We start from the raw sequence: 26214 nt of genomic DNA, 5'->3' as shown, positions 1-26214 counted from the left end.
CCCTCTGTGATGTATATTGGACAGACTGGTCAGTCACTTTGCCAAAGAATCAATGCTCACAGATCAGACATCAGAAATGTCCATACACACAAACCTGTCAGCCGGCATTTCAATCAAATTGGCCATTCCCTTAAAGGACTGACAACATGCTTCTTGCAACAAAGAGACTATAACACCAAATTACAGAGGGAGACCTCAGAACTTTTATTAATGCTAAAATTCGACACATTGCGAATAGGCCTTAATCAAGATGATTATATAATTATCTTATATATTACAAAGACAACCTCCCTACCATGTAGATGGTATCATGAGCTAGACTAACTCTGCTATCCCCACCTTTTGATATTCGTAGTGACCCCAGATTAGCCACTTAATTGACTCTTACAGTAAGCAATTTCCTCTTTCCTAGTCACCCTTGCTCCCACCTTCTGTTCTATGTAGCTGATTTGTCAGTTTGTAATTTTTTTTACTTTTTTCATTGTATCCCTCTGTTATATAATGGTCACACCAATTCGCTTTCAGAATATGGTCTGAGGAAGTGGGTCTGGCCCACGAAAGCTCATCACCTAATAAACCATCTTGTTAGTCTTTAAAGTGCTACATAGTTCTGTCTTTTGTTTCAGCTAAACCAGACTAACACAGCTGCATCTCTATCTCTGTTACCAGATACTATACAGACAAAGAACCATTGGCACCTTCATTGCTTTGGGACGGGGGAGGGGGGTGAGGAAGAAGAAGAGCATCTAAGCTTGGTTTCTACTTTGGAGTCTGTGGCTGTATCTCTCAGCCTGGCAAGGCTCAGATGTGGCAGACAGTATGGGCTCGTCTACACTGGCCCCTTTTCCAGAAGGGGCATGTAAATTTCACCAGTCGTCGTAGGGAAATGCGCGGGGGATTTAAATATCCCCCGCGGCATTTAAATAAAAATGTCCGCCGCTTTTTTCCGGCTTTTAAAAAAGCCGGAAAAGAGCATCTACACTGGCCCCGATCCTCCGGAAAAAGTGCCCTATTCAAAGTAGGAATAAGAGCCTCCGGAAAAGGGCGCTTTTTCCGGAGGATCGGGGCCAGTGTAGACGCTCTTTTCCGGCTTTTTTAAAAGCCGGAAAAAAGCGGCGGACATTTTTATTTAAATGCCGCGGGGGATATTTAAATCCCCCGTGCATTTCCCTACGACGACTGGTGAAATTTACATGCCCCTTCCGGAAAAGGGGCCAGTGTAGACGTAGCCCCTGTGACAAAGATCCAAGCTGATGGGCACGCATTGCCCCAAAATGTCAAATCCCTGATCATTGTAAATGATTCTGAGAGTCCTGACTTTTCATGTAAATTGTCAACAACAAAATCAATGGGGACAGGAGATTATTATGGCGCATGGGTCAAGTTGGGACTTGATTCTAGAATGAAGATCATCTCAGAGGCAGGCTTATACCCCAGCATTTTAAAACATCACAGATGTAGCTGCTGTGTAATAGAAATGTAATGGGTAGTTTCTGTGTCATTGCCCTTTGCTTAGGTAGGATCAGAATGATTCAACTGTGTGTCATTGTCCCTATACTGCTGACAACGAAAGGGGACCCCATCTGCAAAGCACACGCCCCTTTCTCTCAAACAAGTCTCTGCTGGCCCTACATAATTCCAAGTGCCTGACCTGTGTAGCCTTGTCACTGTCCCGAAGTCTTCGGTGGCTATATATCTGTTTACTTTATTGTCCATGTTAGTAGATCGGATATACTGGGTGCTTTATGTCTGGCTATTTTGCATGGATTACATGAGTCCATGCGATATTGAGGCATGTGGTTAGCAGAGTAATATTGAAGGGACAGGCACTTCCCAGCACGGCTTTTCATTTTGCTGGGGCTTCCTCTTTTTGCACATTTTCTGGCAGAGGCTGGTTGGTATGCCACAAAGTGCAGCCACATCTCACTAAAATGCTCAATGGCTTAGAAGGCCGAGTGGAGGAGATCTGCAGCATTAGCCTCACACGTGTGACTTTTGCCATCCAGCTCCTTAGAAAACCAATTGCTAATGCACATGCAGCTGGACCCAGAGGGAGTCCAGTAAGGAAGAGCAGCTGCTCTGTGGCATGCACCTTCCATTGTCCTCACCCAGTATTGGCGTAGGCCCTTGATTATGCTAGGAAATAGCACTGCTGCTGCAGTCAGGCTGGCTGACCTGGTGTTGGCTCCAGGGTGAGCAGCAAGGATGTACAAGGGCAAGCCACGTTCAGCACAGGTTCCACCGAACTGATGCTGAAACCTGAGCTGTCCCCTAGTGTAGACAGGACTACATGACATCTCATGGTCAGTGATTTAAGGCTGCGTGGGAACAGGGTTGCATGGAGGTCAGTAGAAACTCTCGGAGGGCTCTCCTGCTAACGGGTCACTTGGAAGCAAACAAAACTGGGTGTTTTGAATGCGGATTGCGTGTGTTCTGTATGAATAGCCCAATGTTCTTTCTTTCCTGGGAGATACCACAGGCCAGGGTCTGGTATCACATGTACCAGTGTAAATCCAGCATCATTCCAATGGCTGAAATGGCTCCACTCCAGATGTATCCAGTGTCTCTGAGATCAAAACCAGCTTCTCTTGTTATAAATAAATAAGGGATCATTTGGAGTCTGCATCTCACAGTCCTGGGGGAATTCTGCAATTTTACAATGGCTCCAAATGCAACCACTGCAGAATTCCCCCAGGACTAACCTCAAAACAGGGCTCTAGTCAACCTACTGTAGGATTCACATTTGGACAGGATGGTTTCTTCAATCAAAACCTACCTTCTCATTCCATGTGGTTTTCTACAAAAGATAGGGGCTCCTGAGAAGCCACAAAGTGCTTGAAGGTTCAGCATTAGGTAGGAAAGCTACAGCTGTCTAAAAGCTTGTCTCTTGAGTAAATACAGTTTTAAGCGGTTTAGCTAGTAGAGGTTGAGATACATGGCTCAAACCACCTCCTTGATTTTCAGTGCTCACATGGTGGGAGGGAAAATTTGCAACAAAAGGTTTAAAAATCCATGTGTTTCTGCTCTCTTAAGAGGCAGCTTTCTTCTTAGCGTGACTTCTTTGGAGAAGATCCAGAGAAGAGCACCAAAAATGATTAGACATCTAGAAAACATGACCTATATGGGAAGGCTGAAAGAGCTTGTTTAGTTTAGAAAAGAGAAGACTGAGAGGGGACATGATAGCAGCTTTCAAGTACCTAAAAGGGTATTACAAGGAGAAGGGAGAAAAATTGTTCTCTTTGGCCTCTGAGGATAGGCCAAGAAGCAATGGGCTTATATTGCAACAAGCGAGGTTTAGGTTGGACATTAGGAAAAACTTCCTAACTGTCAGGGTGGTTAAATACTGGACTAGATTGCCTAGGGAGGTTGTGGAATCTCCATCATTGGAGATTTTTAAGAGCAGGTTAAATAGACATATATCAGAGATGATCTAGCTGGTGCTTGGTCCTGCCATGAGGGCAGGGGACTGGATTTGATGACCTCTCAAGGTCTCTTCCAGTTCTAGTGTTCTATAATTCACCTTCCTTTTGCACAGAACATGTTCAAGTACCAAGCTGGGGAGAGGAATGACGTTAAAGGAAGAAGGCCAGGGACAAAATAGAGAAGGAAATGAAGGCCCGGAGGAAAAGCTGAAGCTTAACCCATTCAGGCTAATGCTCTAATAAAGCGAATGAACACTAATAGATGTTACCAATAGCAAATAGGGCTGAGCCTAGACTAAAACCTCTGGCACAACCTAGAACTTAGGAGACTTTCCATTGGGGGGTTCAAACTAAGAAACAGCCTGAGCCAGTGGATCTAAAATCATGGGTTCAGGACCTTTGGATGATCTTTGCTGTGATTCCCCTCTCACTTTTAGTCTGTTACCTTTGCACCAGTCATGCAATGAATACCAAACTCTGCGTCTCAGATCTGTTGCTGGTGGATAATCCTCGTGCCCCGAGCTTGGAGCCATCAGCTGATGCCCACAGAAATCAGGATAGAATCTTCTTGCCATGTGGACCACGACATAATCAGCTTTTGGTAACTCTCCTCTAGTGTTTCAAGCATCGCTCTCTGCTGCGGGCAAACTGCTCCAATGAGCCACCTTCTGTCATAATGGTAAATTCAATATATGAACTATGTTGTATTTTGGGGGGGGGCACGTAGGGATGCCAACGCTCATGATAGCAACAGGAGTCTTCTGGAATCAGGCTTAACCTCCCCAAGGCTACTGCAGCCAATCTGGGAGATTTTTCAGCCACAGTCCATCGGTGCTGGGGCGCTAAAGCAGGCTCTCTATAGCCCTTGGAGGAGGAGGAGATCTCTGTTTGGTGGTGTCACCCCTAATGCTGATTCCGCAGCTAACACTGGCTGGGAGCTGCAAGCGCAAAGACATCTGCCTCCACTCCTCTTCCCCTGCTAGGGGCTGCAGGGACATGCCAGCTGCTTCTGGGAGCAACACGGGGCCAGTGCAGGTAGGCAGCCTGCCTTAGCTCTGCTGCACTGTTGCCTGAGGTAAGTGCCACCTGGCCAGGGTCCACATCCCTCACCCTCTTCTGGACCTCAACTCTCTGCCCCTGTCCTGAACCACCTCCTCCCAGACCTCACACTCCTCCTGCCCCCCAACCTCCTGCCGTAGGCTCAGCCCGGATTTCCTCCCACACTTCAAACCCCATAGCCCCAGGCCAGAGCCCACACTCATGCGTTGCCCCATCCCAGTGAAAGTGAGGGGGGGGGCAGGAATGAGCAGGGGTGGGGCCTCAGAGAAGGGGCGTGGCCTTGGAAGGGAATGGAGGAGGGGGGCATGGGTGTTTAGATTCATGTGATAAGGCAGTGGGCAACCTTAGGAGCCTGTGGGGGCGGCATGCTCAGGTCCTGAGGATGGAGGAGGGGATTAAGTCAGCACGTGACAGCCACCAGTACAGGGCCACGGCTGGGGCGGGGCTAAAGGGTGAAGTTGCTGGTAATTTTAAAGGGTCCAGGGCTCCTGGCCACCACCGCTACCATGGCAACAGCAGCAGCCAGAGCCCCGGGCCCTTGAAATCACTGCCAGAGCCCAGCGAGGTGCTGTCTAGTGCTGCGGGCTGGCTGGGGAGGCTAGCCCCTCACCCCGCCCCTTCTGCCCAAGGCCCCGCCCCTTTGGGGGGAGTCCAAAGTTGAGCCTCCCACACACACATTGCCCCGGACCTAGAGAAGCCTGTCACCAGCCCTAGTCCATGTAGAGGAGCCTGGGCCCTACAGAAATGGGCGTACAGAATACAGCATTAAAGGCAGGTCACCATCCAGTGTGGCTTTTAGAGTGGCAGAGGGATTCGGGTTACAGGAGATCGCCCTGTTCAGTTAGCTGATTCATGATATACCTTGACTTGAGCAAAGCTTTGGCTTTGTTTCCCACAGAATTCTTGCCAGCAAGTTAAGGAAGTTTGGGTTGGATACATGGACTGTAAGGTGGATGGAAAGCTGGCTAGATCGTCAGGCTTGATGAGTAATGATCAACAGTTTGAAGTCTGGTTGGTGGTCGGTATCAAGCGGAGTTCCCCAGGGTTCGGTTTTAGGGATGATTCTGTTCAACATCTTTATTAATGACCTGGATGAGGATTAGATTATACCCACAGCAAGTTTGTGGATGACACTAAGCTAGGGGGAGAAGTAGATATGTCGGAGGGTAGGGATAGGGTCCAGAGTGACCTAGACAAATTGGAGGTTTGGGCCAAAAGAAATCTGATGAGGTTCAACAAGGACAAGTGCAGGGTCCTGCATTTGGGACAGAAGAATCCCAAGCATTGTTACAGGCTGGGAACCGACAGGCTATGCAGAAGTTTGGCAGAAAAAGACCTGGGGATTACAGTGGATGAGAAGCTGGAGATGAGTCAACAGTGTGCCCTTGTAGACAAGAGGGCTAATTTCATATTGGGATGCATTAGCAGGAGCATTGCCAGCAGGTCTAGGGAAGTGATCATTCCCCTTTATATGGTACTGGTGGGGCCATATCTGGAGTATTGCGTTCAGTTCTGGACCTCCCATTACAGAAAGGATGTGGAGAGAGTCCAACATATAGCAACAACAGTAATCAGAGGGCTGCTTTTACATGACTTACGAGGAGAGGCTGAGAGATTTGGTCTTATTGAGTCTACAGAACAGAAGAGTGAGGGGGGATTTGATAGCAGCCTTAACTACCTGAAGGGAGACTCCAAAGAGGATGGAGAGAGGTTGTTCTCAGTGGTGACAGATGGCAGAAAGAGTAGCAATGGTCTCAAGTTGCAATGGGGGAGATTTAAGTTGGATATTAGGAAAAACTATTTCACTACGCAGGTGGAGAAGCACTGGGCTGGGATCCCTAGGGCAGTGGTGGAATCTCCATCCCTAGAGGTTTTTAAGTCCCAGCTTGACAAAGCCCTGGCTGGGATGATTTAGTTGGGACTGGTCCTGCTTTGGGCAGGGGGCTGGACTCAATGACCTTCCAGTCCTAGGATTCTATGATTCTGTCTTTTACTTCCCCATATAGGGCCTGATCCTATTGGGGACCATATGAAAATTCATCTTGCCTATCTTCAGTTGGAGCAGGACTGGGCCCTTCATTTTATGGCCCCAGTTTCCCTCTCAAATGCACAAGAGGGTGGGTCTGATGCTGAGTTAGATCTCTGCTGACAAAGATTTCCTCTGTGTGTGCTAATTGCTCCTCGCTCCCCCCTCCTTCCCCTCCGCGCTCTGCAGCAAGGTTTCTCCACAGAACAGCATCTGTGGCTGCCCCATAAATAAAGTTGTCTAAACACGCATGCAATAGGAAAGTAGATGCCGTTCAGTCCTTCGCCACTATAATTGTCAATTCACACCCAATTAATCTTGTTCGGGGGGGGGGGGGGGGGGTTGTAATTTATGGCAGCTTGTAGCAGAAATCCCTACTGCAGATAAAGGCAAGGCCTTGCAGCTGGTGTGAAGTCTCCCCTGAAGCAAGGAAATCTTGGCTTGGCAGGAATCCAAAATACTAGCGCTGCAGATTATGAGATGTCCTTTCTGCTGAGTGGCCCAGCCTAGCCTGCTTACTTCGCTCCTGCTGTGCTACTCGCCTGACTGCCTCAGCTTGTAGCTAGTGTCAGTGGCTCTGAGCGAACGGGCTGGTTTAAAAACACAAGCGCTGCTCGCTTGTATGGGAGCATCTTATTCTGAAACCAGAACGGCCAGCAAAAATGGAACCATGCCCAGACCTAATCTGTCACGAGGGCATGGAGTTAAGCTCTGAAGCAGGCCCACATGGCAGTGAACCAAGCCGCTCGGAAGTGATCTCGAGGTCCTCGGGAGATGAATTTTTACACAGTCTCCAATAGGAACAAGGCTGTGGTTCTACAACAGCTCTGTAGGGCTGACGTTGCATGGACTGTGTTAATTCCATCATGTAAAAGTGATAAGGGTTTTCAAAAATAGCTGAAGCATTTGAGAGCCTAAATCTCACTGAAAATGAATGGAACGCAGGTGCCTAAGCTATTTCTGAAAACATGCCTCGAGCGACTAGGGTTAAGTGTGGTGACAAGGGTTAACCATGCCCCCGCTGGCACAGTAATCATGACAGTCCAAGTCTTCCATGTGTGTTTTACAGCAGGAGTCTCGAACTCCTGACCTGTGGGTCATCCCCAGAGAGAGTGATTGTGAAATCTCTCTGTTACCAGCCACCAAACCCAGACCCTTCCTGCCATTGCTCCGCCCTCTCCCCCCATCGCACCCTCATTCCCAAGAGCACGGCTTTGGACATCACCGAGGGGGGAGCCTCGCACCATGCAGTAGTATCAGTCGGGCCCCTCTGGCTTCTCGCAATAACAGGAGCTGTGGGAGAGGTGGAGGAAGTTTGACATCCCTGTTTCATGCTGTTGTCGACATGCATGAGTTAACATGTTTTCTAACACAATGTAATATTCTATTGTAGAAAGATAATCATGAGCCCAGCCCTCAGGAATGCATGAAAACAACAAATCAAAAATTGCCCAGTAAAATCCGTCCCAGAGGAACTCTAGTATACTAACTGGTGTGAGGGAAAACCAGTAGTCCTGTTACAACCTTCTGTGGCCAGCTATCTGCACAAGGTGATTGAAATCCATCAAATTGTTTGGTCTGTTGACCTCACGCATAAAGACCACCCAGCCCAGAGTCTCAGCTTCAGTGAGAACCAGCTAACCAAAGCAGCCCTAGTCCCATACTGAACCACATTCTTTAGTAGCCAGACAACTTGTGGAACTCCTTGCCAGAGGATGCTGTGAAGGCCAAGACTTCAACTGGGTTCAGAAAAGAACTAGATATATTCATGGAGGATAGGTCCATCAATGGCTATTAGCCAGGATGAGCAGGGATGATGTCCTTAACCTCTGTTTGCCAGAAGCTGGGAATGAGCGACAAGGGATGGATCACTTGATGATTCCCTGTTCTGTTCATGCCTTCTGGGGCACCTGGCATTGGCCATTATTGGAAGACAGGATACTGGGCTAGATGGACCTTTGATCTGACCCAGTATGTCCATTCCTATGTTCTTATGTTAGCTAAATCCGACACTTTTAAAAATGCTGACAACTCATAAGTTCAATGCACTTAAACCAATATCAGTAATTTTAAGGAAAGTGTCTCAAACCGTGTGAAAAAATATAGACCAAAGATCTCTCAGAGATATGGTGACAAAGTAAACTGCTAAGGCATGCCCTGGTGAGGCTCTGCTTCCTAAAGTCACTGGTTCAGTCACTTAGGGTGCGTCTCCACACCACTCTAAACTTGAAATAAGATACGCAAATTATGGTTGAATTTCGAAATGGGCTATTTCAATAATATTGCACATCTACACAGCGCCAAATTTCAAAATAACACGTTGTTTCAGCACATCCCTTACCCTCACGGAACAAGGGTTACTGGGATGCCGAAATATCACTCCCGTTATTTCAAAAAATATTTTGAAATATTGGGCGGCTTGTGAAGACGCTGGGTAGCTATTCCTCTGGTATCCTGAAATAGCCGTGCAGTGTAGACGTATCCTTAGTTCAGCTGAGTTTGTATCTGATTATCTGAGAGGGAGGAGTGTGGTTTAATGGTGTAATCATAATACCAAACTCAGGAGCTCCATAAATTCTTCATCCCGTCAGACATTCACTGCCTTGGCCGACACATGTACTTCATATAAAAAAGGGGTGATACTCTACACCTGCATGGTTGAGAGACTTGATTGGCTAATACAACTTGTAAAGACTTATCTTTTCAGGACAACATACAAATAAGATGCACATTTATGGCAATTTAAGCCTAATGTTAGTCATTGAAAAAAGACAGGATCCATCGAAGCTCTTGTTAATTTCTGTAATGGGCGAGAGTTGATGCTACATTTTGCAGAAAAAATAATTAAACTGTATCTTAGCATTTAATAGACTCTAAGTTAAATAAGATGAAAGAAGATGCATGGGTTCTAGCAAATCATTCTCTTTTAGCCCACGGATGGTTTAATGAGGAGCAATACCCTGTGTCAGAAGGAGGCTTAAGCGCAACACTGGAAGTGTTTCTTTTGACTCTGTTTTTCGGTCTGTCACATCTGTCTTTGTCTGTGGCCATGTTCACAGAAATGATTCTGTTCCAGGGCTAATGAGTAATTCCATGCTCTTGGGCTCAGAGAGGGGGGATGGAACACACAGCATCTGGAATTGTATGGTCTGCAAGGAACTTTACTGGTACAAAATTTCATGTTTTCATTGTGGCCCAGCAGGTTTTTAAGATTGCTGCTAAATTCTGTGGCCTTTGGGACAGAAATGACCCCTTTCAGAGAAGCAGAAATCCAGTGGGAATACTGGGTTTTGGCACAGCAAGTGCAGATGGAAAATAATTACGCCTCCACCGGTGGTTTGAATTTATTTGGGTGTGAATCTTGCTCAGTTCATGAAGGAAAAAGCACTTGAATCCAGAAAGTACTCAGAAGGTACTGACCTGATTTGTGCAAACTGAGATGATTTGAGTTTTAGTAAGTCTCAGCAGATTGGGGGTTTTTTTTAAGTCAACTTTTCTCCAAGCTGTGAGAGATTATTTCTGCCTGATAATTCTGTACAGAGCACCGGATACAGAAGACAGATGTCATATGTTTATCAAATGTTTCCACCACACAGACACGCTGGTTTCCCTGCCGTGGCTGGCTTGCAGATCTTGGGCCTCAAGGCAGGGTTTGCACTGCATACAGAGCAATGTATTTATAGTGTATGCAATCATTTATAGATCTCTCTCTTTCACACACACACACTTCTCCTACTGCTAGCATCCATGCATGAAGTCACATACATGCACACACTCTGCATGTACACACACACAGGTTTTCCTAGTGCTAGCATCCATATGTGAAGTCTCTCTCTCTCACACACACACATACACATACACATACACACTGGAGATCCATGCAGTTTGTCACTGCACTTTCCCTTTTTTTAACATGATCACAGTTTGCCTCCTTAGACACCTCTGTATCACTCTTTACTGCCATATTCCTTGTCCTTTCTGCTGTCTGCCTGGTACTTAGTCTGGTGGGATGGTATTTCTATTTATCAGAACTAACAGGATTTTCCTGTTTAAGGAGAAATTGGGAGTTTTCCCCCTCCCCTGTCTTGGAGAGACAGATTAGAAAGGAAATTCTTTTTATACCCAAGTGCGGAGGAAGTACACTAAATCTTTACAGCTGCCCTTGAAGCATGAACTTAATAGTTCTCTTTCAGTCACTTCACAATTGCTGCAATAAATTGCGGTTGAGTGGTGGGAGCACAGGCCAGGGAGCCAGGAGCTGCTGCGTACTCAGCCAGCACACTCACTCCTTCTGCCTTGGACAAGTCACTAACCACCTGAGGCATTGGGCACTGGGAGATTCACGGCAGTCACTGGTTTGCTAGAGTGCGGCAGTTCTGGAAATCTGGCTCCAATGTCTCTGGGCTTCAATTCTGTCCAATGAGAGAAATATTTTCTGCCTTTCCAGAGTGGCATGGGGTACACATCAGAGCAGAGAATGTATTTTATATGTTTGTACAGGGGCTGGCACAGCCTGGAGCGAGTGTAATACAACTTGATAAAGTCCTGCAAAGTATTCAAGGTTATAGTCATCCCCCCTCCTTCCCAGTCAGTAGCATGTGCACTGCAGTGTCACACAGCTCTGGAAGGGGGCAGACAGATGTCAAGGCCCAGGAAGGGGGAGGAGCCCAGGAGAACGAATCCTTGTGTTAATTTGTGCAATCTGTGCCTAAACCAGAGGATTCCTTAGGATAGGGAGGCTGAGTGAAAGCTGGACTCCCTTTGGCACTGAGTGTTTATCCTTAATGGTGCTGGGGCTTGGCTTCATGCCATCACTGCTTGAGTGGTCCCAAACACTGCCCCTCTCAGTTGGCAGGTAGGAAGGAGGATGGCACAGCTGGACTGCAGTGCAGGAGATCTGAAGTGTACCTCACACCACTATGGAAAAGCGGGCAGTGGAGCCCAGTGGCTGGGACTAAGGGCTAGGAGTTGACTTCCTCTGGTCCAGCAAACTCCCTGGTTTGGGACCACTCAGGTTCCAAGGGTGCTGGTACAGGGAAGTCCAGCATGTATTTCTGAACTAGCCTGAAGCAGGAAGAAGTAGACAGTTCCTGGGGCAGCTGAACCTTGTGGGGTGGCAGCCCCGGCGTCAGCAATTCAATGAAACCTCTGGACTGCAAACTGCCTCGTGGGCCTGTCTGTGCCTCCCTGCTCCCCCACGCCTCTCCCTGCTGAGCCATGCTGGTATCTTCTCATGAGTGAAGGGAAGGTTCCCTCGCTTGTGGCAGCAACCCCCCAAACAAGAACGCAAAGGCAGGCTTTGCAACAGAGGGGGCCGTGTGAGCATCAGTCAGATGTGAAAATATTTCGCACCCGAGCAGCCTGCAGAAAGCCTTGTTTTGATTCAGAAACCACAAAGCTCTGGGCTAAAACAGCCCACACCCCAGCTACCTGCTCGTTCTCTGGGGAAACTTGCCCATTGATCCAAGGTCTTGGTGACCAGTGCTTGGCAGAGTTTATTTTGATTTCCAGTCACCCGGGTGCAGTCCTTCTACGCTGCTCTACTTCCCCCTGCACAGGACGGTGATGGTTGGCCCAGCACTATGTGGCCTTTTGGAGGTTATGATGACACGCTGGAGCCAAATGTGTACAGTGCTGCTCTGCACTAGAAGAAGGAAGTGTGGTTGAAGCAGACCAGGGCTCCTCCAGCCTCTGAGCATCAAGCATCAGCTGACTTGCTCCTATCAGCTGTTAGCAGATACTACAACCAGGGCCCCTGAGAGGCCAGCATCCTAATAGGCAGCCGCCGCCAGTTGGTTTCATCACGACAATGTAGTTCTCCTTAAAAGGGAAAGCTCTGTGATCTTGTTTGCTTCACTGCCTGCTGGGTGGAGATGACTGCAGTACTAATCTGAAGCATGCAACTTAGTCTCAGGGTACTCTAGCTGTGCCAGGTTTATCAGGACCATGCAATTTCACACTGTCTCTGCAGCATAATAAATGGTTCAGTTCCACCTCCCCCACTTCTTGTTAGTCGTTGAAGCGAGCAGGAAAAAAAACCAAAGGTATTGTAGCATCCCGAGTGCCTCTGAGCAGTAACAATTTGAGGGGATATCTGGGTGACGAGCACTGCAGTGACATTTGTTGCAACTGTATTGCTGTAGAGCTGTTAATGACAGTGAAGGAAGGGGTTTTCCCAGCTCTGTTGTAAGCACACCCCCACTAGAGGCAGTACCTAGGCCAACAGAAGAATTCTGAGCTGATGTAAGAGTCACACTATAGGGTGTGAAATCTGTCACGGGCCTGAATGATGCAGCTAGTTAGGTCTTGTCTACACTGGCGCATTAAACAGTGAAAGTATTTACACTACAATGCAACTTTTGTTGGAAAAAGCACCCAGTTTTGGCAACAAAAAACTTCCACCCCTGCAAGAGACTTTTGTCTTTTCCACTCCCTTTATTGTTCACAAAGAGCCAGTGTGGACTCTGTTGTCTGTTTCATCGAGAGAACTGGCATCCACCAGTAGCCCACAATGCCTGCCCTGATGGCTGGGATCAGTGTTTTGTGATCTCTGCTGCTCTGCAGGCATGTGGCCCTCCCATTTCAAAGCTCCAAGAAGTATCTGACAGATGAGTGAGGTGCTCCGATTGGTGAACAAACAAAGAGCAAATCATTGGAATGCTCCTGTTCTGCCCTGCTAGGAACACAGCAGCAGGCAGACTGCAGCTACAGCGGGAGGGCTGGAGAGACGGCTGTGCTGTTTTGACATTCCTCATCACGAGCTCTGAGGGAAGCCCAAGAAGTGCAGGGATCCGCTCTGCCTTCCCACAACACTGCGCTGTGGGATGCTCACCCACAGTGCTTTGCTCTGTCGACAGGGTGCTACCAGTGTGGCCATGTAGTATTGACAATGGGAGGTAGAAAAACTGGTTTGACTAGTTTTCACTTTTGGAGACTTCTGCATGTCGACAGCACTTCTATCGCCAAACCTTCCCAGTGTAGACATAGCCTAAAGTTTTAGGTGTAGCCCAGGCTTGAGGCCCTGCCCTTGTGTTTTCAGCCCTCCAAGTCTGTGTGGAACTTGTAGGCATTAATGGGGCTCTGTGTGGGTACCGGGTCTCTCCATCTGGAGGTCACTGCAAGATTGGGGGCCCCAGTGGCAATACAAGATGTGAGAGCTGCTGGAAGAAGCTGCCTGGGTATCATGAGAGCTCCAGGGTAATGGTGGGGAATAGCTGCCTCTTGTGCTCCTGCTGCCCGCCAATTGGGAGATTTAAGGGCCTGTGGCGGGGAATGGGAGAATCCTGGCTGGAGGGCTGGGAATGCCTTCTCAAATCCGATGGAGCAGCCCAGCCAAAGGCCTCATCTCAGCTGGCTGAGCCGTCTCCGCAGTTCAGCAGAGTTGTTGTAATGTGACTGAGCAGGATCATACAACACTTCAGGAAACCCCTCTACTATTGTTGTGCTAAAAATGGTGATTTGGTGGTGAGATCAATGATTTTTGGGAACGGGGGGCACTACACTAGTACAATGAATAGTAAATGTCCAGAAAGTGCTTTGAGATCCTGATGTGGAAGATGCTATAGGAGCGCAGCATCGTTCTTATGATGAGAGTCATTGGTAGGGACTGAGTTTTAACTTTCTGTTTTCCAACCCTGGTCATTTTGATTCACTTGCTTTATTTTTAAGTAAACCATTTAAAAGTTATCTCCTTTCTTTGCAGCTTCCAAATTCTGGGGTGCATTCCAACATGTAAACCTCTGGGAGGTGAGGTCATAATTATTTGAATCCAGATGAGATGAACAGGAAAGAGGACAACTGGCAGCTGCAGAAGAAAAAAATGTATTTATATCAGCGGGTACTTTCTCTACACAAAGCTGAGGGTATGTCTACACTGCAGAGTTTTTCCGGGATATCAGAGGTATCTGGAAAAACTCTGCTGCATCCAGGGAATGCGTGTGCTCTTCTGAAATTTTTTTTCCAGAAGAGCAGACGTGCTTTTTTGGCATCCCTGTAAACCTCATTTTACGAGGAAAAAGGGATGTTCCAAAAAAGTTTTTTTTCCCCAAAATTTGGCCCAGTGTAGACAGGCCAAATGTTAGAAAAGCCTCTTCTGAAAAAAAGAAGCAAAAAAAGCTACGCAAATTGCGGTTTGCAATTTCCGTAGCTTTTTTCAGAAGAGCAGTGCATTGTAGACATAGCCTGAGTGTATATCTGTCTGTCCTTCTCTCTGTGTGTTGTTCCCTGAAAGAGGTTGTAGTGTATAGGCACACGAGATGGCATAGGACATTGATATGCTTCTTGGGAGTGGGTAGTTTGGGAGGGAGTCTGGTGGAGAGAATAGGAGGCAGTGGACATTAATATAGAGGCTTTTCCAAGCAGAAGAAAAGGGGTGATCTTGGGACTCCGAGAGGTGGGAAAGGAAAGACTCTGGTCTGAGCTGAGGAAGCGGGAGGTGCAGGAGATGGGGGCAGGAGGCAATGGTTAGGGAGGAATTTCTACAGTGTGGAGGTGCTCTGTGTTGTAACTGTCTCCCTGCAGCTCCAGATGCAATGCAGGCCTCTGAATTCCCCGTGCGAGAGAAAACAAGGTTAAATATTTTAAAACTGATGACTGTTGGGTGGGGTTGTGTAGCCAGGCTGCTGGGACCCAGCCAACATCTTATGGAACCATAGAAGATTCCCACTGTTGGCCTTGTAAACACTAGCAAGACAGGCAAGCATGACCAGAGAGAACCATAAAACGGACAGCAGGTGATTTCAGGGCTAATCCTGGGCTAGTTCCATTTTGCAGAATTGGGTCCTAAGGGCAGGAGGGTGGGTGGGAAACCAACTGCTTAAAAATACTTTAGATGCTCCTCGGAGAGCAAGAATGCTCTTGCCAAACACAAAACCATTAACGGTCAGCAGCTGTCACGAGAATAATGCAATTTGCATAGCCATGAGGTAAAGCACTGAGGGGAAATCGTGACTAAGTTTCCAGGAACAAATCAAAACTTGGCTTTCCAAAGTGTGTGGGCTTGCATAGCAGAATGAAACAGGGTTCTTCTGTCTCCAAATAGTGTGGACATGTTCTGTGCCTTTAGTTAATAACTTGGATCCTTCTGTTGCCGGCACACAGTGCCCGAGGGGGGCAACACTTCTTTGAACTGAAAGGAAAAATCTTGGAGCACTTTGTAGTTTATGGTTTAGTTTTACAGTAAAATGAGGGTAATTAACCGTTGGATCAGATCAGCCAGGGATGTAGCAAATTCTCCATCACTTGGAGCTTGGAAGTCTTCCTGAAAGATATGCTCTAGTTCCTCCACAAATTGTTGGACTTGGTAGGAATCATTGGGTGAAGCCCAGGGCCTGTTTATATGCAGGAAGTCAGATTAGGTGATCATAATGGTCCCTTCTGACTAGAGCTGTGCGAAAAACTGACTTTTTTTCCAGTTCACTGGCTGAATTGAAAAAAAAATAGTTTCAGGTTGACCCAGGCCAGCTGAAGGGGAGTGGAGGAGCAAAGGGGGCAGTTGCTCAGGGGTCTGGCTATTCTAAAGGCCCCAGGCCCTTTATAATGGCTGCTGGAGCCCCTCCAGCTGCCTCTGAGGGCTGGTGGGGGAAGGTCTACCGTGTGGTCCAGGTGGTGCTGAAGGCTGGCTGCTCTAGCCCTTCCCTTCCACCCCAGGCCCAGCCCCCCTCCCACACACTTTGCCTAGGGGCCTAGAAATCCCGTTGCCGCCCCTGGGTTGACCCCAAATGCACACTTTTCAAATTCGGCAGTGACCTCAAAAAAGTTGAGAAAATTGTTTCAGGTCTAACAATAGTTTGTTTAATCTGAAACACTATAATTTTTTTTTTTTTTTTTTTTTTTTTTTTTTTTTTTAGTTTAACTGGCTTAAGGCAAAATTTGACAGGCAATTCTGAATAAAAATCAAAACATTTCATTTTGAAATTGTCAGAACAAAACATTTTGTTATTCATCAAAAATAAATGTGTTATTGCAGGAAATATTTCTGCATTCAAATCTGTGTTTCTTTGGAGAGGGGAAAGGTTTTGTCTGAAACATTTTGTTCAGATCTACTTTGCACCGTAAATCTACACCATTGGAAGGAAGGAACAGCAATAGAGGAAATATTTCATATTTCAATTCTACATCTGGTCTAAATGTGTATTTAAAATAATTAAGACATGCTCCACGTACTTCATTCAATCTACATATTTAATTTTACCAACATCAATTTTATATATAAATCTGTGATGCAGTTAAAGGCCACTTATTAAAGAAGGAAGTGATTAAATCTTGTTTAAAGTAAGTTGTATATCAAAGGTTGATCGGCTTTATTTTATCAGTACTCCAAAAACAGTGCTTTTATAAGGTTGCGAGGTATTGACCCCGACAGCCCGGTATTTTCACCTCCTGTCTGGTAAAAACATTCAGAAAATACTGGACACCTAAAATGTACAGTATTTTCTGATTTTTTTTCCCTGCCAGGAGGTGAAAATACCAGACACCTGGCAATCCTACATACACTTGGTAACCGGGCCCAGCCCTCCCCCCCTCCCTCCACCCCATCCCACCCCCCGGGGACCCTGGACCCCCTCCCGCTTACCTGGTTCTGCAGGGAAGCTGCCTTCTGGTTCCAATCAAGAAAACAAGATGCCCACCAGCAAAAAGCATAAAGACTTTTCTTAAAGAAGGCGCCATGATGTTATAATGCTGTTTTATTTTTTTTGCTTAACTCTTGGGGTCCTTTTTTTTTTCCCCTCAACAACTTTGGTCTCCCCCCTTTTTTTCCTCAGCAGAATTTTTTCCCCAGTGTTTTTTTTTGGGGGCGGTGGGGGTGGGAGAAGCGGTGTTTGGTATTTTTGGTTAAACCATCTGGCAACCCTAGTGCTTAAGAAAACTGGTGTGTGGACAGCTGCCAATAAAAAGTGACCTGCAGGTGGGTGCCTCATAAATAATCCTTCATCCCTATCCTGAATCATAGAAGCTGTTATAGTCACTCTTATAACTGAATAAAATGCTTGGTGAATAAGTGACTTTCCCAAAGAAATCCAGATAATTGGTGGTAGTCTCGGGTATAGAAAAACAAAGCTCTGGTGTCTGCTGCTACTAAGGATGTTAAAAAGTGGTTAATTAGGTAACTGTGCAACCGTGAAAAATCTTAGCAGTAGTACCGTTATGCGCTGTGGGCTCTGCAGTATGAATACTGCCAGCAGCCAATGCATGCCAGAAGCCTGATTTTAAGCCACCAGCCCCACTCCCAGGGAGCCACCCTGTGCTGTGTGCTCTGATACAGATAGCAGCGCTAGGTGACAGCTGGCTCCCCGAGAGTGGAGTTGGAAGCTGACTTGTAACTGTTATGGTAAGCGATAAACTCATGCTTATCTATTAACCATTACTTTTACATCCCAAGCTGCAACCACTAGGAAGCACTGCCCTTAAATCAGACACTTGATGTGAACGACTATTTGATAAGCAAATGCATATTGGATAGTCAACACAGTAGTCAACTAGTCATTCCCCCTACCCCCGCTGTCTCTATCAGAAAGAGGCAGCAAGTGGGGGAAAGAGGAGAGGGTGCTTCAAAGTGGCAGCGCCGCGTGGAGGCTGAGGACAGACCCCAAGCTCCACGTGGTGCTGCTGCTTTGAAACACCGTGTGCAGCCTGGGGCCAGCTGGGGAGTCCCCAATCTGCACGCAGTGTTTCAAAGCGGCAGCGCTGCATGGAGCCCAGGATAAGCTAAGGATTCCCCCACTGACCCTAGGCTCCGTGTGGCACTGCCACTTTGAAGTGCCGCATGGAGCCTGATGCTGGGCTCCCCATGGCATTTCAAATAGGCAGTGCCGCACGGAGCCTAGGGTCAGCAGGGGAGTCCCCAGCTGATCCCAGGCTCTACCTGGTACTGCTGCTTTGAAACGCCATAGGGAGCACAGGGCCAGTAGGGGACTGTCCCCCTGGCCCTGGGCTCCCTGCTGTGCTTTCACCTTTGAAGTGTAGCAGCAGCCCTAGGGTTGTTGCTACACTTCAAAGGCGGAGGCGCCCTCATCGACTAATCAAATAGTCGATGCAAATTGCATCGACATTTGATTAGTCAATTAATCGTAATTTAACATCCCTATTTAGGACCTGCTCCTGCTCCCATAATTCAACACTGACAATCTCAGTGTCATGACATGACTGATGCACCGGTGCAGGAGAGGAAGAGGTGTGAGATCCCCCACAAGCTCCGTGTTTTGTGGTGAGGGAGGGAAAGCTGCTGCTACAGGGGTGCGACTGCCCCTCCAGCACAGCTGTTCTTTGGTTACTCCATGATCTAGACCAGAGACTAGGCTGGACAGAGTCTGCGCAACCATCTTTGGCTGTGACGGAACTTATCCGAGCAACGATTTAGTGCTTCCTCCCAATTCCAGCTCTTTGGTTCTTGTTCCCAACAAACTTCTGAAGCGGAGCGTGCTTAAAGGAGACTTTTATTGCCAAATCTCAAAGCTCTTTACAAGCAAAAGACAGCTTTGCCTTTCCACCTACCATGACAGCTGATTTTCAGATACATTCACTGCTGCTTGCAAGCACATTTACTTCCTTCCTGTCTGAAGCATGCCGCTCTGGCAGGCCTCGTACAAATCTGAAATTGAGTCATGCCCCATCTCGACATGCCCACAGAGTCTTCAGACATGAGAAAGCAAGCTTAGTGTAGCTGGGGAACTGGCTTTTACCTACCAATGGTGGTAGGTAAAAAGGCAGGAACTGTCCTGCAAGATCAACGTAATGCGCCTTCAACTCAGACCTGATTTTGAAAATGGCTAGTACTTGCTGTTTAAGAGGAAAGTGCAAGAAACACAGAAGATAGCTATGGAACAACCTGCCCTCCTTCATTAGGCAGATATTGGCTTTTGCCCTGAATAAGAACAACATGGGTGAAAACTTCAGAATTAAATGTTTGAAACAAGATAGATAGCTTTGTTTAGATTATAAAAGCCCAACTGAGAAATTCCAGGTGGAGTAATCACTTTCAAATGTTAACTGCTAAACCTATTGGGGAAAAAAATGCAAAGGGCTATTTTTTCTGAATTAACATAATATTTTCAGCCATAGAGACACTGGGGGTATGTCTAGACTGCATCCATCTGTCGGCAGAGAGATGCAGATTAGGCAGGTCGACATTGCAAATGAGGCAGAGATTTAAATATCCCGTGCCTAATTTGCATAAAAATGGCCACTGCGTTTTGCCAACTCAGCATTTTGTCGGCAAAAAGCAGCAGTCTAGAGGGGGATCTGTTGAGAAAGAAAGCCTTTTTCGACAGATCCCTTACGCCTCCTGCTGACAGAGGGATGCAGTCTAGACATACCCTGAGAGTTAAAAAGAGAGTTCTCTTAAGTTATACTTAATTACAAGACAGTACATAAAAGTAAGTGACATTAGTGCATACAATATTTAGCCTTGGCTTGTAAAAAGATTTTGCTCTCTCATCTCCTGATTCTGGTATCTGCAGCTAAGATTCCTACTGGGGTTTCAGTAAAATGTCAGACAGCTCATTAAAATATTCAGTATAATTAAAAAAATACAGTAAATATAAACACCCCCTATAGATTTTTGCTGTAATAGATATTGGGGATAGATATCAGCACTACAGTAGGCAGATAGTTAATCAGTGGCACACTGTGATGACAAAATACTTTTAAGATCAAAAGCATCCATGTATCTCAGATATGAGTCTGAGATGGAGTCAGACCTTCCCTGGTGTTCAAGGGTATTCAGATGCAGGGGTTTGGTTTGATCCTAATAGGACAGCTTCAGCACTGGACTCTGAATCTGCATCCAAACTCTTGTCCACAGAGTTCTGGTCTGGGCACATCCTATTACATATGCATCTTCGTTAGCCATCCCTTTATTCTTTGTTGTACAATTTTATTTCACAAGTGTCCCCTGCTCCTTGAAGGCTGATGTCTCAAGACATTCTGTACACACCAGGTTTGTACAGTGCATGTTCACATCGCACAGTGTTCAGTAAACAAAAGTGCACATGCAAAAAAATACATATTTGATAGTTGGTAGGCACTGAATAGACTAGGTCTGTATTGTTAGCCCTTGTCTTATAAGTACACATCATAGAAAAACAAGATACCTCAGTTCACATTGATCTACAGCAGTAAATTAGGCAGAACCAGAGTTCATCCCGACCTGCATCAAGGGGACTTGATAGACTTATCTATTTGGAAATCTGGTACCTAAAACCCAGGATGTTTTGGCACCTGAAAGTCAAGCAAATCCTACTATGCAGAAACTTCATGGCTGTGTCTAGACTGGCAAGTTTTTCTGCAAAATCATCTGCTTTTGCGGAAAAACTTGCCAGCTGTCTACGCTGGCCGTTTGAATTTCCGCAAGAACACTGACGATCTCATGTAAGATTGTCAGTGTTCTTGCAGAAATACTGTGCTGCTCCCGTTCGGGCAAAAGCCCTCTTGCACAAATCATTTGCACAAGAGGGCCAGTGTAGACAGCATAGTACTGTTTTCCGCAAAAAAGCCCCGATCGCGAAAATGGCGATCGGGGCTTTTTTGCGGAAAACCGCGTCTAGATTGGTCACAGACGCTTTTCCGCAAAAAGTGCTTTTGTGGAAAAGCATCCTGCCAATTTAGATGTGCTTTTCCAAAAATGCTTTTAATGGAAAACTTTTCCGTTAAAAGCATTTTCGGAAAATCATGCCAGTGTAGATGTAGCCCATGGGTGATGGAATAATGAGAGACTTCCAATATAACTCCAGATCTGCACTACAGGAACAGGTTGATCTAAACTATGCAATTTGTGTTACATTAGTAGTGTAACTCAGATCGATGGAGCTTAGATCTACTTACCGCAGAGTCTACTCCGAGCTGGTTAGACAGAAAAAAAACCTGCTGTCAACTCCGCTTACTCTTTTCATTCTGGTGGTGTACCAGAATCAATGGGAGAGCGATCGGTGGTCAATTTATCGTGTCTATACCAGACACGATAAATTGACCTCTATGGAATCAATCACTGCCCCATCATTCCGGCCCATAGTGAAGACATGCTGGGTTTGAAAAGGAGGCAGCTAAAGCAAGGTTTGGAAGCACGTGATTTGGAAGTGTCTGGCTGAGTGACTACCTGTCTCTTATTTGGGATATTTTCCCATTCTTCAGTTCCTGAAATGCCTTAGGTTAGGACTGGGCCATAGAAGGCAAGGAGCACTCATCAGCTGAACTAGGAAGGAGGGGAAAAAGACAATAGTTTGAGTTTTACTTTGCTGCTGTTATGGTAGATGTACGTCGCTTGGGATACCAGAGCCACAGTCATCTAAAGGAGAAGGAACCTGAGATAAAGATGGTGGAGACCATCCATTGTCCTGGCTTTGTATTTGTCAAGGATAGATGGCACATACTATTGGGCAGTATAGATATTTTAGCAATGGAAACTGCCAAGTCAAACTCTCCCTTCTGGCTCAGAAATTCACCCTATTCTGCTAGGTCTCAGCTATTCAGCTGCATCCCCTGGAGTTCAGCATACAAAGATCCAGTCCTTCCTTGGCTGCTGATGCCTAGATAAAGCCAAGAGATTGGGTGGCCCTTGGAATCCCTGGGCAGTTGATGTGGGGGCCACTGAGAATGAATGTGTTAGGGCAAAACTCTGAAAGGAGGAATCAAAGGTGGTACCTGCACCCTGTTATGGCCTGGTGTGGTAACAGAGCATCACTGAACTTGGACTGGCACGGAGGTGACCTAGTTACATCCACGTGTTGTCTGCGGGTACAAAGGGTGCTTAGGCTTTTTTTGTCACCAGGACTACTCCCATTTATCACATTTCTCTCTCACTGGATGCTTAGGCAGATGCAACTGCTTTTAACAGGTGGACCAAGAATCAGGGGAATTTTGCCATTGATTTCCATGGGAACCAGCGTGGGCCTTTATGTAGTAAAACCTTCTTCTTTCAGAGTGTTGAATTCAACCCACCTCCCCCCCCGGTGATTAAAATGCGAAATGCATTTCCTGCAACCCATTTAAATATTTGTTCACAGAGGGGCCATTCCTGCCAAGCAAACAGCTCTCAGAATAGACAGAGCATGGCAGGCAAAAACCTGTTAAAACGATATTAGATGACCCATCAAAATCAGCTGCAATAATGCATGTTGTTAGTCAACAGTCCAAGACAAGACGGCTTGGCTCACAGCAGGGGGAGACTCTACTTTCGAGCCAACCCCTCCTTTGACTCTCCAAGCAGCTGACTGTTTACTTCTACAGGAAACTCTAGTAACCAGGTCAATGTGTTGCTTAAAAATGAAGATTTTGGGCTGCTTCCACCAGGAGTAGGGATTTCACATGCAGCAGCCCTGTCTAGGAAAGTGAGCACAGGGTTAGGCGAAGGATCGTTAAATTCTATCCCTGGTTCTGAAATGGACTCTTTCTGTGGGCAAGCCACATCACTGCCTCAGTTTCCCCTCTGGTAAAATAACACCTGCTTGGCAGTGGTCGTTTAAGCCTTAATTAATACTCGAACAGTGCTTAGAACATGGAGGGATTGTTGTGTTTAAGTCTGGTCTAGAGCTGAAAACAATTACTTGCCATCACCAGGGAGCCAGTTTTGTGTGGATTTCGGTGTGTTTAAGAAGTTTCTTTCAAGACTGTTAACCAGGCCTGCCAACTGGGAGGAGGGGGAAATGGGGCAATTGCCCCACGGCTCAGTGAATCTAAAGGGCCCAGGGATCCCGGCCAGCGCTGCTGCTACTGCACCATTCAGGAGGAGCTGGGGAGCTGGCTGACCCAGCCCTCCCCTTCCTGGAGCAAGGAGCTGAGCTCCATCCTGGCAGCTCCCCTTCTGTTAACCATTTGTTTCAGAGTGTGACTGGGCCAAGACCGCAAAACTTGTCAGCAAGTGAATAGAGCAAAATCTATATACATTGTGGCCAAATTCCCCAGGGGAACGGTTTCATCAGCAAAACTCTCTGGGTGCCAGTGCAAACTGGGTAATTGCATGTCCTACATGCTAATTTATACATGCACACATTAAGGATGTAATAGTGTAGTCGATTAACTGATTAGCAAAAGGTTATCAGTTAATGCTATAGATTACTCGCATTTCTCCTCCCCCCAGCCTCATCAGTAAATTTTTTAGCAAGCTGGCCAACAGCCCGGCTCAGTCCCAGCTTGTGCCAGGTCCGGGATCTGGCCCTGCTGCGGCTCTGCATTTAAAGCGTATTAGGAGCCGGACGGGCAGGCAGCCCAGCTCAGTTCTGGCTTGCGCCGGTTCTGGAAGCTCAGACCCCTCTGGACAGGGGTTGCTGCCACCCTGTGCTGCTGCCGCTGGTCCATGAGGGGAGCTGGCTTTTAAACTGGCTATCGGTCCCACCCCCAGGGACTATAGAATAGTCAAGTAACCGATAAGAATTCATTAGATTAGATTAATCGACTATTGAATTAACTGATATTTAACATCCCTAGCACGCATGAATTTTTGCTGGAATATCCATTGCCCTCCTTTGAAAAACTGACCTTTTGTCTGATTACCAGTGTTGTGAGTTTTTTTTCCCTCTTTTAGGGCCAGATCCAGAGCCCATTGGTGTTTTTCCACTGACATCAATGTGCGCTCGATCAAGACCTTAAAGAATATTCACATTTTCGCAACTGATGTTCAATGCCCTCTAACTTCCTATTGTGATCAGGGATGGGAATATGGCATGAAGACACAACAAACAAAAAAACAAAACAAAACAAAAAATACACCCTACAGCTGAAATGCCCTGCTCTTCCTAGGTAGCATGTGCATTGCAAAACGTAACCTTACTTAACACTGGCCTAGCAATGGTGTAAATTGTAAATAGCAAATGTTTAGCTTGATTGTAAGAAATGTGTCTTCTAAAGTACATCTCAGGGAGCACTTCTCCTATAAAGAGTCACTAGATCCTTCTGCTTTCCTTTCTGTTTCTCTCTCGGTTCCTTATTCAGTTCTTTAATTTCCTGTAAGACTTGTGTTGCTTGCCGAAGCTGTTCTACTGCTTCATTGAGTATGGTCTTTGCATCTACTGGGGGACCATTCCCCTTCTGGGCTTGTTCTAACTCTCCACCTAAAACCTTTTGCAGAAGTTTCTCTGTCTTCTCCCTTTCGCAGGCCACTTTCGCCTCCATTTTAGCCAGGCAGGATTGGGGCGGCTTGTGGAAGCCTGGAACCTGAAGTGCTTTTTGTGCATTTTTCGATTCATCCAGCAGGTCTCCGAGAGAGGCACAGCGAGTTCTGAGAGGTAAGGAATTTACTATGGACGGTGATAAAAGTGTTTTCTCTTTACTAGGAACCTTTGTACTTTCTTGCTTCGCCTCTGTCTCTAAGGAAGTCTTTGTTTGTCCCTGTATTGTTTGTGGCTCCTTTTGCTTGTCAGCAGCTCTCTCACTTCCTTCTTCAACCTCTACATTTTGGGAAGCAGATTCTGTCGTTTCCCCATCTTCCATTCCAGCCCCAGGGAGGTCTGAATCACTGGGCTCCTCGCCTTCCGAACTCTTCGCCTCTGGACTGCCTGGGGTGGAATTCAAACCTGCTGTCAATTTTTCTGATAAAATCTTAGGTGGAATTGGAGGTTTCTCAGTAGCTATTGCGACCACATCCGTGAGGTTTTCTTTACTGTCATCCCTGGAAGGTTTCAATTCTTTTGTGCTTTCGGAGTGAGGGGTTGATTCCTCCCAGCTGACCCCTTTCAGCTTGTCTGATAAGATTTTAGGAGGTGGAATCGGAGCCTTTGCCGTGCTGCTATTGCTGACCTCCATGAGGTTCTCTTTATTGTCCTCAGCGGATGCTTTGTATTCTTCACCATCCTCACCCTGACTGACTGACCCCTTGTCCTCTGATGGCGTGTGCTCGTCCAGCTTCTTAGCTGGAGGCAACAAAGGCTTTTTAAGCTCTTGATCAGCAACGTTTTCCTCAGCATGCTGCTTCTCTGACAAGCCGCTAGGTTTTGTGGGCGGCATCGGTGGCTTTGGCGTTTCCTTCGGAGGCGGGATGTTCTCATTATCACTGACAGTCATGGTGAAGTCTGGAGGGCCATTATCCACTACGTCCAGATCCAGCCTCAAGATTCCATCGGAGGTAGATTTGGCAACCTAAGAAAAGTAATGTGAAAAAGACTGCTTCAGAATACGTCCCATTGTCAGTCCCCGGAACTGCCCCGGCCTGAAAACCAGTCTTGACAAATCGTTTAAATCGAGAAGTGGATAGAGGGGAGAAGCGGAGGGCTAGTCTACACTACTGTGCTACAGCGCTGCAGCTGTAGCGCCTCTGGTGGCGATGAGCTATGATGATGGGAGAGCACTCTCTCACTGGTATAATTACTCCACCTCAGTGAGAGGTGAAAGCTATGTCAGCAGCAGGGGAGCTGACAACCACGCCGGGCTGCTGGACAACAGGAGGGGGGCTGGCTCTGTGCTCCCCGAAGGGCAGGGCTATGGGTGGAAAGGGCGGGGCCAGAAGCAGCCAGCATGGAGTGTGTCATGTCACGTCATGTCAGCAAGGTGGCTTTTTCACACCCCTGAGCGATGTAATTACATCAATTTAAGGGGTAGCGTAGACAAGCCCTGAGTCCAGCATCTTGACTGCAAATCTTTCGTCCCACATGAAGGACAGTATGGACAAGTTCGTGCTCCTCAGGGCAGCTTTTACACATGAGACTGAACACGTCCGGTTTTTTCTCTCCTCTGCATCCCCACTTCTAACTCAGCTTAACACCTTGCAGGGCTTTATACTAG

The 26214-nt window shown here is 46.8% G+C and overlaps 1 protein-coding gene across 1 annotated transcript in view; it reads right to left on the bottom strand.

Annotated features, from left to right (window-relative positions):
- Positions 1-18925: 18925 nt before the first annotated feature.
- Positions 18926-26214, bottom strand: part of PLEKHO2 (pleckstrin homology domain containing O2) — a 57259-nt gene continuing 49970 nt past the window's right edge. Inside the window, exon 6 of the mRNA XM_075896920.2 lies at positions 18926-25572. Coding sequence (XP_075753035.1) covers positions 24352-25572 — 1221 coding nt within the window. The 3' untranslated portion in view covers positions 18926-24351. The remainder of the gene's footprint in view (positions 25573-26214) is intronic.

This window comes from Pelodiscus sinensis, chromosome 14 (genome assembly GCF_052426305.1).
Source record: "Pelodiscus sinensis isolate ZL-2025 chromosome 14, ASM5242630v1, whole genome shotgun sequence".
NCBI lineage: Eukaryota > Metazoa > Chordata > Testudines > Trionychidae > Pelodiscus > Pelodiscus sinensis.
Note: the sequence above shows the minus strand (reverse complement) of the source record. Positions and strands in the feature narration are given on the sequence as shown.